The sequence below is a fragment of the Meles meles genome, chromosome 5 (genome assembly GCF_922984935.1).
Source record: "Meles meles chromosome 5, mMelMel3.1 paternal haplotype, whole genome shotgun sequence".
NCBI lineage: Eukaryota > Metazoa > Chordata > Mammalia > Carnivora > Mustelidae > Meles > Meles meles.
In genome coordinates this window covers 45,245,790-45,257,500 of record NC_060070.1, presented here as the reverse complement: position 1 = coordinate 45,257,500, position 11,711 = coordinate 45,245,790, and the positions used below count along the sequence as shown (strand labels likewise).

Genomic DNA, 11,711 nt, shown 5'->3' with positions numbered 1-11,711 from the left:
TAAAGTGCAAGCATCACACGCAGTCATCCCTTTTGGCCTGTTCTCATATATTAACAGATACAGTGACACTTTCTGTTTACTATCACCCTCCAACTATTAAGTCGTAACTATAACTATTTTATTTACTTTTCTTTTTTTTTTTTTTCTTTTTTTTTTTTTTTCTTTTTTTTTTTTTAAGATTTTTTTTTTTTTTTTTTTTTTTTTTTTGATAGAGATCACAAGTAGGCAGAGAGGCAGGCGGGGGGATCACAAGTAGGCAGAGAGGCAGGCGGGGGGGCGGGGGCAGGGGCGGGGAGCAGGTTCCCCGTTGAGCAGAGAGCCCGATACAATCCCAGACCCTGGGATCATGACCTGAGCAGGAGGCAGAGGCTTTAACCTACTGAGCCACCCAGGCGCCCCTTTATTTACTTTTCTAATATAATCTCTGACACTTATTTTCTGCTACTGCATGAATAAACATGATTATTATCAGTTAACTATCTTCTGTAAGAGATGAAAAAGTCACTCACTGCACAGAATATATACTCAAGGGGTTTGAGATATAGAGCATTAGCTTCCCCTTCAAAACCTAGCTTTCCATAGTCTTTCTTCTTATACTACCATTAAGCCTATAAAGCATGTCTCTTAGTCCCCTAAGTATAGATCACATGGATAATCACAGTACAAAACATCTTACATAATTTAATCTGACCCTTCCTACTTTATTTTTTGAGAAAGTACACATAAGAAGAGGGGTGGGGGAGAGAGAGACAGAAAATCCTAAGCAGGCTCCATGCCCAGTATGGAGCCCAACATATGGCTAGATCTCACAACAATGAGATCATAACCTGAACTGAAATCAAAAGTCAGACGCTCAAATGACTGAGCCCAGGCGCCCCAAGTCTGATCCCCCTTTTAAAACTGAAGAAACTGAGGCTCAGAACTAGACTACTTGTCTAACTCCACAGCCAACTGCAGAAATTTGATTACTTCCCTGATTATGAAATAAGAGAAATAAGTAGAAGGACCCCTAACCCTTCTGCAAAACACATAGGACAATGGACAGAAACTGCCCCTGAAATAGTTAAGTTCAGTGACTCTTGTTATTACATCAAATAGCAATTATCCCTCTTCTTCCTTAGAAATTACCAACTTCATGGTTTTAAAATTGCAAACCTCATTCTTACAAAGCTAAAAATTTCATTTACTGTCTTAAATAAGAAGATATCCTTTTATAGATGTTCTAAAAAAATCCAATATATGCAATGCATTAACTTAGGTTTCTTCAATACCATGTTACTTATTTTATTCACTACATTATCTTATTTCTCAAAACTCACATATAAAATGTTTGAGGTGGCAACAGGCACTATATATTGGTAGAGAAGCCTCTTTTGGATGTAGAGGAAGCAGAGTTTATCATAATCAGAGATTTAATATCTATCTCTGAGAAAAACACTCTCCCATCCTTTAACCAAACAGATCAATTTTGGACAGCTAATTTTAAAACATGTAATTCAGAAACACATTCTATAAAATATAGTAGGAAATTTCCTGATTTTCATTAATATACAAAACTCTTATTTAGAATTACAGTTATTTTCACATATTTTCACAAATATGGTCAATAGCAATAGCTCAATAAACATTTCTTGAGATTCTTGGCATTTCTCAGCAGCTCAAACCTTTCAAGTCTTCTTTAAAAGGTAAAGACGTGTTATGCATTTAAAAGGTTTGCAAAACACCTGTTTTTCACCAGTTCATCTACCAACATTTAAATTTATACAATTTTTACTTACATTTGATTTTTTGCTGCTTGCCTCTGAGCTTTTCTTTCTTTCCTTTTCTGATCTGGTGGCTTAGCAAAAACAATTTCAATATTTTCTCCCTCCAAATCTTTGCCATTCATTTCTTCCATAGCCTTAAAAAATGACGTACTAATCAATATAAAGACGCCTTTAACAACAATTATGCCTCAGTCAAAGTATGAAAATCATTTCACTGATGTTGGAAGCATGAAATTTAAAAAATACAGTTGTTAGATTTTATCTACAGATCCAGTTCTTCACTAATTACCTTTTTGACTCAGTTTAGTGAGTTATGCAATTTGCTACAGCCAATCAAGGTTAACTGGAGTAGACTACATGACCTCTGAGTGTCCTTCAACTTTTCAGAATATTCCAATTACAGGATGACTAAAAAATCCTTGGTTTAATTTAGATGCCTACAATAGTTCCCCCATTTATTTACCTTGACAGCACCATCTCGCTCATCAAAATGAATGAAAGCATAATCTTTTAGTTTCTTCACTCGTTCCAGTTTCCCAAACTGACTAAATGCTTTTTCTAAAATCTCTTCTGTTACAGTATTGGCAAGGTTACGTACAAACAGCACTTTTACCTGAAAATTTAAAAAAAAAAAACAAAAAACAGAAACTCCCTGTATATTTATTTCCGAAGGGTTCAATTTCCAGGATGCCATTAACCCACCCTACAAAATTAACTTTAGTCACTAACCATTAAAGGAGTATCAGAAATATAAAAGACCAAGTTTTCAACTCATTTGAAAATACCTAGGTAGTGTGACTGCTGGATCTAACAGGTAAAAACCTGAACAGACACCTCACCAAAGTAGATGACAAACACATGAAGAGATGCTCAACACCACTTTGTTAAAGAATTACAAATACAAACAACAATGAGGGGTGCCTGGCTGGCTCAGTCAGCAGGACACGTAGCTTGATCTTGGGGTTGTAAATGCAAACCCCATGTTGGGTCTAAAGGTTAAAAAAAAAATTTTTTTTAATAAACAAAAAATAAATAAAAACAATGAAATGCCACATTAGAATGGCCAGAAAACGACACTAACACCACCCAATGCAGGTAAACATACAGAGCAGAAACAGTGCTAGTGGAAATGCTAAATAGTATAGCCACTCTGTGGAGAACAGTTTGGCAGTTTCTTACAAAGCTAAACATTTTTACCATACAATCCAACAACTGTACTTTTGTTATTTACCCAAATGAGTTGAAAACATGTCCACATAAAAATCTGTATATGGTTGTTTACAACAGATTTATTCATAATTGCCAAAACTTGGAAGTAAACAAAATATCCTTCAGTAAGTGAATGGATAAATAAATTACAATACATCAAGACAATGGATTATTACTAAAATGTCCTAAAAAGAAATGAGCTATCAAGCCATGGAAAGATATGGAGGAACTTTAAATGCACGTAACCAAGAAAAGAATTTTTAAGAGCTATATATTATATAACTCTCAACTATATGGCATTTGGGAAAACGCAAAGCTATGGAGACCAAAAAAAAAAAAAAAAAAAAAAAAAAAAAATCAATAGATCCCAAGGGTTAGAGTGGATGGGAGGTGTGCAGATCAGGGGATTCTTAAGGCAGTAAAACTATTACAGTTTGAACCAAATCCACAGAATGTACAGTAAGAGTAAATCCCTAATGTATTAAGTCACAACAATGTGTCATTGTAGGTTCGCTGATAGTAACAAATCTACCACTCTGGTGCAGATGCTGACAGTGGGGTAGGCTGTGCATGTGTGTGGCCAAGGAGTACATGAGAACTCTGTACCTTGCTCAAAACAAAACAAACATGCTTAGTAGTTTCTTTTTTTTAATTAAATTAGTAATTCATCTGCAATTCAAACTGAGGTTGTCATTTTCTAACAATGTGAATACCATGCCTCTGAGATATCTGTTGAACATTTAACTCTTAGCATAGGTGGTCAAAACTAATTGGAACCTGCTTTTGAAATGTTGATAAAAGTTAAAGCAGGAGTGTTCAAAATACTGACAAAATAAATTTTCAGTCCAGAAGGCTCCTCAAAGTACAATTAGAAAAGCTGACCTTTTGCTAAGAAACATCATTTCCTCCTAAATACTTGAAATAACATCCGAATTTCTTAATGTGATAATCCTAAAGAGTTTAACAGGCCAGAGAGAAAATACTAAGTATCTTCTCTCCTCAAGACTACTTATCCTTTAGCAATATTCACAGTTCTGGCATTTCACACTCTTGATTTAAGTGAAGAAGTTGTAGCTGCTAGCCTATCACCATTAGGGGGAATTCTTAAATGACAAAGGATAGAATAACTTAACTACAAAATGTTGACTCAAGAGATGTTTGTTCTCATAGGATGTCTCAACTGACTGCTGAAGCAGGATACCTAATAATAGCTAAACCTTGTAACTGCAGCAGCTCTGCTGAGGCCAGTACAGTTCACTATTTTTAGGAGTAGGACTTTTAACACAAAAACCATGTAAGCTAATGGCGCCATTCTCAAACATGCAAAGAAACTGCTCTCAGACTTCACACAAAAATGGTAAGTAAACCATCTCCACAGCATATAGGCTAACTACTCATCATCTTGCGAGTATGACAGTTACGCAATTATGACAGGGTCCAAAAATAAATTTCTGTAATCACTGCCTATACACGTATTATTTCTGATATGTGGTTTTATTAAAGAATACTTCTCTTTCAAAAATTTGGTTTTTCAAAAAGTACACAATTCATTTTAGAAGTTCTTTACATCCCTCCTAAAGCTTTCCCCTTCTTCCACCAACCCCTCAAAAAAATTATTAATGTGACTGCCGTTACCTTTGCCATAACCTCAGGATCAGGATCTTCTATAGGATCAGCCCATTCAACAGTTCCAACATTTCCCCAGACCTTGACTTTACCACTCATTAACCTACGCCTTGCCTGGGCAGCTGTTTTGTGATCTTCATATTCAAGGAAGCAAAAGCCTCTGTTTTTTTTCTTGTCGTCTGGTTGGTGGTATAAAATGACATCTGTGAGACCCTCTGAAAATAAGAAACCGTTTCAGAGAAATTAGATAAAATAAGCAAGATCAAAGTCGATTAAAGGATTTTTCTAATGTAATAATGGGATATAAAACTGAAAAATTAATCTCTTATCTATAAAAAAGACTCTCAAAAGAACTGGCCCAGATAATTTACCTAATAATCCACACTTTACAAGTGTTCTCAACACACTTGTAAAGTCCTTAGACCCAAGGACTACTCTTCCATTAATTAAATGACAGAGGCATAAAATTTTTACATAACTGTTAGAAATATGGCAGTATAGGTCAGACATGGTCAAACATTTTTTATTATACAAGTAAACACTAAAATTATTTTTTTAAAGATTTCATTTATTTGAGAGAGCACAAGAACAGGGGGAAGGTCAGAGGAAGAGGAAGAAGCAGACCCCCTAGTGTTTATGACCTGAGCCAAAGGCAGACACTTAACCAACTGAGCCACCCAGCCGCCTCTAAAATTCTTTTTAATGACACTTTTCTGGCCTCAGATATCAATAGCTTTATTTCAAGTGAAATATATTAGTATTAAGTAAGACTTCGAATGTTCCTGGAGACTGATTAACAGTCTGAGAATTTACTAAATATTCTAGGCAAACAAAATATATTCTAATAAAAGCAGCCTAACATTGAAACTATTATAAAAAATGCTTTATAGTTCAAAGAAATTGCACTATATTGACAATGTATAATCTGCTTATAGCAAAATTTATTATTCCCATTACTCAGAAAGTCAAATCAAAATACTCAAACACTCCTACTAAGAATGTCAAGATATCACCTAAAAATGCGTAAAAACACACAGCTTCCAAAATAGGGTATGCACAGATTGAATAGTGCAGACTGTTCAAATCCCAGGTGCATTCCTTACGAAGTATGTAATGTTTGGCATTTCCCAAAGCCCTCTGTACCTACTTTCCCCTTATCTGAAAAATCGGAGTTACCTATCTCACATGGTTGGAGAATACAAGTCAAAAATAGTGTGTTTAAAACAATGCTTGTCACACAGAAGTATGCAATTACCTTCAATATTAGAAGCTGCATCTCCTTCCACATAAATCCAACTTACCTGTCACTTTGCTAAATTCTTCAAGAATCTGTTCCTTGGTTTTACTCTTAGGAATAGAGCCCACAAAAAGCCTATTGTTGGCAACCGAGATGCAGACACCAATGTGTTTTCCAGAACGAATTTCATGATTATTATACTGAAAGGGGAAAAAGTGTACCACGTTTTAAAAATTCTTATAGTATCTTATGTTTATTATAAAAATATAAGCAAATTTTTAGGCAAACGTGTTTCAAAGCTACTTCTCTACCTTTTAAAAATATAGTTAGCATATGGCACTCTAAGAGGAAATTATGAAAGACAACATTATACTGACAGAACACATTTAAAAAAATGTATGATTTAATGCAAAAATTCGTCTAGTCCTTGAAACTTAAGAAACTTGATAAATTGGGAATCAGGTCTATAGGCAGCTTAAATTCAAAATCGCTGATTCCACAGTACCTTAATTTCTATTTAAATTCACCCTGGCAACCAGTTATCCTCATGTAAGGTAAAGAGACTCAAATACCAACAAAGTTTCCCCCTTTCTGTTAACCAGCAACTAAATCTATTTTTCCTCATCTCCTTTTCACTCTTGTAAAAAGTTGCAATCAGGGGCACCTTTAAATATGTAATTCTAAAAGGAGAAAACTTCCTTTTTCTGAATCCAACCCTACTCCCCCCCCCATTTCATTTTCATCAAGTCTACAATGAAGTTGGAAAAGACAAGTGGATTGATTATAGTGCAAGTACTGAAGCAAATATAAAACTACAGTAAAAAAGTAAAGTCTTCAAGCAACTATATCCCATAGACAGGTGAGATATTAAAGAGGTAAAACCCAATCTGTCAAAGTGACAAATCCACTGATCAGTATTATTTACAAACCAAAGTTCAAAACGATTCAAGTTAATCAGGAAAAGTGATTTATTTATATTATACAGTTAAAATCACCTCAAAATTTCATTTAGTAGTAGTAAAGGTGGCAGCGGCATCAATATTTATAGATTAATCCCCACACCTGGCCTCAAAATTCAAAGCTGTGTGTACCTACAAGTGGGGCTACACAAACTAAAAAAAACCAACATAAATTTCCATACAATTTGTAGACCAGCCTAACAGCAAAGTGAAACCATTCCTCTCTTGTTTTTTTTATTTTTGTTTTTTTAAAGTAAACTTTACACTGAATGTGAGGCTTAAACTCACAACCCTGAAATCAAGAATAGTTCCACTGAATGAGATAGCCAGGAATTCCTCCTTCTCCCATTCTTGCATAAAAGGTACATCAGGTAGAAGACAAGAAAGCATATACTAAGTCAAAAAATCAATTCCTCCCTGTCCCTTTCTCCATCTTCAGATCCTCAAATCTAACATGAAATTCAAATGTCCTTCCTCCAGTTCAGAACAGTTTTCTACTTTTACCACACTGATTCAATTCATGCTATCAAAGTACCTGGTCATCATGATCTCAGGATTATTTATATTTTCTACACTTATACACTTTAAAAAAAAAAAAAAAGAGACCTTTTTTAAAAAAAAGAAATCACAGGTTTTGCCTACTGAAACAATCTCTCAGTGGCTCCCCATCACCAAAATAAAGTTCAAATACCTGAACATCATGTAAATTCATCCTAAAATTCCTACTGCTGCTACTACTTTCTCTCCACAATAATCTTAGCTATTTACGAGAGTTCTCAAACAGTGTTATACTGCTGAGCCTCTGAATAAATGTTTCTCTGAAACTTCCATCATCCAAACTCCTCTGCATACCTGTAGATTTGGGCCCAACCACACATTCTGCAACACCTAAATCCTATAAAAAAGGTCAACACCCTTCTATGTTTAACACAGACCAGTAATCCTAAACAATGACTTTGTGCCAAGAGGACATCTGACAACGTCTAAAGACATTTTTTGGTTGTCAACTAGGGATGGGGGCTTGCTGTTAGTATTTAGTGGGTACACAGTAGCCAAAGAGGGTACTAAATATCTGACAATTCACAAGATAACCCGGCAGAACAAAGAATTACCTGATCTAAAATATCAACAGTACGGAAACTGAAAAATCCTGCCATACACCTGGTTTTCTCATAGCAAAAACCTCTTAAAAGTAGAGATCTAGAGACGCCTGAGTGTCTCAGTGGGTTAAGCCTCTGCTTTCAGCTCAGATCATGATCTCAGGGCCCTGGGATCAAGCCCCGCCATTGGGCGCTCTGTCAGCAGAGAGACTGCTTCCCCCCTTTCTCTCTCTGCCTGCTGGCTCTGTCTACTTGTGATCTGTCAAACAAATAAATAAAATCTTAAAAAAAAAAAAAAAAAGATCTATGGGTTACCTGAAAACTCAATTCAAGGACTGACAAAAACTAAGATATCAGAAAAATAGAAAAAAATATGAAGTGTTTAAAGGGAAAAATCAGAGTTATTCTGAAGTAATAGAACTTGGCTTAACTTTCCTCCAGAAGTCCTAAGAATAGGACCTATTTACCATAAGAAAATGTTTTAAAAGTTTAAAAAAAGAAAAACTTGAAAGGAAAGTCAGAATTCTTGGTTATACCACGTAACATTTAAAAAAGCTCCTTCAAAGCAGTAATGACCATCACATTATTTATTTACAGAAGAGAAGTTTCTTCACTTGCCCTGCTACAGTTTATCAACGCAGAGTAGATAAAGGTTATTTAGGATGGCTGTGGTTTCTAAATAATACAAATGATATGAAGATTTAAGATTTAATTCAGCAAGATTTAGAAAGTCAACTATAATTCTTCAACCATATTTTTTTAAGGGAAAAAAAAAGACAAAACAATTAGAGCTAACCCACATAGTAAACTGGCTCTCCAATTAAAATAAATCATTAAAGGAGCAAAGGAGACCCCGTGGGCATATTGTCCAAATAAAGTAAAAGAATTACCAAGAGGGATGCCTGGCTGACTCCATTGTTAAGAGCATTTGACTGCTGATCTCAGGGTCAAGGGCTTGAGCCCTATGTCTGGTGTAAAGATTACTCAAAAAAAAAAAGAAGGGCACCTGGGTAGATCATTCAGTCAGTTAAGCATCTGCCTTCACCTCAGGTCATGATCCTAGGGTACTGGGAATGAGTCCAGCTTTGGGCTCCCTGCTCAGAGGGAAGTCTGCTTCTCCCTCTACCCCACCTGACCCGCCCCACAACTCGTGCTCTCTCAAAAATAAATTTAAAAATCTTTTTTAAAAAAAGGAAAAAGTACCCACTACCCAGAAATAAACATTTCTTAAAGCAGTGCCCAATCTACAGATTAAACATGCATTTTTATATGTGGACTTGAATTAACCTTTCTAAGAATTTTAAGACCCATCACCATAAATTTCACACCCCAGCAGGTTAACGGCGAGTTGAGTGGTAGAGGGCATTACAAAACTGTTCTGAACCTTAACAGAGATTCTAAAGTAATGCTGATCAATCCTAACTCATAAGAATTAGTTTATCAGGACACTATCATAGCATTAAAATGAACCAAAAAAAAAAAAGTGATGCCTTCCAATTCAAGAAGTTCAGCACTGATGTTAAAGTATTTCAGAAATCTAGCTTTCAGATTTAGTATCACAGTGAGGTGACAAAATAAAGATGAACTCTGAACATTAATCAATGCAGTTTCAGTCTTTCAGAACACCATAGCAGGAGTTGTACAGTCTGGAATATTCCTGTCATCTAGGCTTAAAATCTCAAGTCACTTTTCCTTTCCTCATAGCCAGTCAGTCGCCAACTCTCCCAAAACTAGCAATCTCAGATTTGAAAACTAATGCAGAAATGGTTATTCAGTTCTAACTCTTCCCACTGCAGCAAAGTCACTACCTCTCCGGACTGTCCACTTTATTTTTAAATACTTCTTAAGTAAAGAATCTCCTTTAAGTTTTTATTTAAATAATCTCTACATCCAATGTGGGGCTCAAACTCATAACCCTGAGATCAGAGCTGAATGTTCTGACTAAACCAGCAGGTGCCCCAAAAATCTTTACACTGAGCCAAAATCTACTTACCTAAAAATTGTATAGTAACTCCTTTCTCCCCCAAATGACAGCACTTCATATACCTGCACACAAAGGTCATGACTCAATTGTTCTCCATGCCTTGCCAATCACTCCTTCTCTGATACTGGCCAACTAACGTGCTTACTAAGAGTGTCAACAAATAGTGACATCCATAACACAACACTGTAGACACAGACTGAGATTGAGGAGTCTAGAATAAACTGAAGACTATTACTAATCTCCCACTTCTAAACACCATGGTCTGTAACACATAATCCATGATTACCTGAGGTATCTGGCAACCACACCACACTGCCGACTCATACTACATCTTACTTCTGAAATTAATTGTATACAGGACTTGACCTTCGTCAATTCCATCTTGCTCATGTTAACTATCTGTTTCACACTATCAAAATCTTTTCAGGTCCTGATATAGTCATCCAGGGCATTTATCACTGTATGCAAACTCAAGTCACCAGACATTCTGAGGGCAGTCCAACTATGCCCTGATTTAAATCGTTGATAAAAATCAGAATGGAACCTATAGCATACCACTATCTAATATCTCTCCTTCCAAAATCTTTAACCTCTCTCCCCTCCCTTCTACAGCTGTGACCCTCCTGGGTCTTTGTTCTCTTCATCCAAACTTCCTTCATTATTCTGTTATTTACATTACATTACCCACATCAAGACTCAAAACTTTAATGGCATCATGCAACTTAGCCCAGCAGTCATGACAATTACCTTCTGGCACTAACTTTATACTAGTTTTATCTCCCATTGCTCAGCAAAACACTGCTTCAACTATATTCACCTTTTTCCCTAACTATTCTGCTTGATCATCTTTATCACAAACTCTTCTGTAAAAATCTCAATACAATCTACCCCTTCATCATTGTTACCCTCTGAACAACGCACCTGTTTCCTCTTTCATTGTAGTCTGCCTCTCATGTTCCATAAAGTCAAGAACTGGATCAAACTGCCTTGTATGTCCACAGTAGAAGTTTTCCTGTTAAGCACACTATTTGCTAAAATGCAACAGAGTATCTTGTGGACCTGTCTTGTCACCTGCACTCATCAAAAAACGGTTTTATAGATGCTACACCAGCATACATCAACTACTTTGGTAAATAAAACCATCACTGCCTATTAAAATTGTACTTTTAATATGCAGATAGAGACCCATTAGTCCCGCGTTTATAACATAGGCACTATCAGCATTTTCAGTGGAATATTTCTATTATCTAGAAAAGTGATGGGCACTGGGGTGCAAGTGGCCCTGAGCTTCAATTCCAGGAGCACACCACATAAATACACACCTGCCTACCATTCTTCCTGGTCTTTGTGACATCACCAAATACTACGTTTACTTCCAAATACCTCCCCAGGATGAAGGGGAAAGCAATGCCCCCCAATTTATCCACAGTAATCCCTACCACTGAATAAATAACTGCAAAAAAAAGCTAGACGATCTTTAAATAGTGTAACAATCCATAGCTAATATGGAAATGTTATAAATTCTTGAGTCATAAATAACAGATGAGAAGGCACTAGTAAGCCAGTCAGGTAGGTTATTAACCCAGTACCTACTGGATATATAGTGGCACTGTTCTGATTAGTACAGGGGAAAAAAAAAGCTTATATCCTGAAGGAGGAATAACCAAATAATTTACAAAACCAAGAAACAATTTTAAATACATCTGAACATTCTATTTTATTGTGTTCAGGACACTGTCATGGGGCAACTGGATGGTAAGCTGCTCAAGTCAGAAAAGGCCCTTAAGACCTCCTTGGTAAGACAGCAGCCATGGTAACTGGAAGAGCCTT

At 36.1% G+C, this 11,711-nt stretch overlaps 1 protein-coding gene across 5 annotated transcripts in view; it reads right to left on the bottom strand.

The window, feature by feature from the left end:
• LOC123941614 (synaptotagmin binding cytoplasmic RNA interacting protein) overlaps positions 1-11,711 on the bottom strand; it is a 31,819-nt gene that overhangs the window by 9,537 nt on the left and 10,571 nt on the right. For all 5 annotated transcript variants that reach the window (XM_046004977.1, XM_046004975.1, XM_046004972.1 and 2 more), the window contains 4 exons: positions 5,903-6,038; positions 4,611-4,816; positions 2,230-2,379; positions 1,779-1,900 (listed from right to left, as the gene is read on the bottom strand). In XM_046004977.1, coding sequence (XP_045860933.1) covers positions 1,779-1,900; positions 2,230-2,379; positions 4,611-4,816; positions 5,903-6,038 — 614 coding nt within the window. The remainder of the gene's footprint in view (positions 1-1,778; positions 1,901-2,229; positions 2,380-4,610; positions 4,817-5,902; positions 6,039-11,711) is intronic.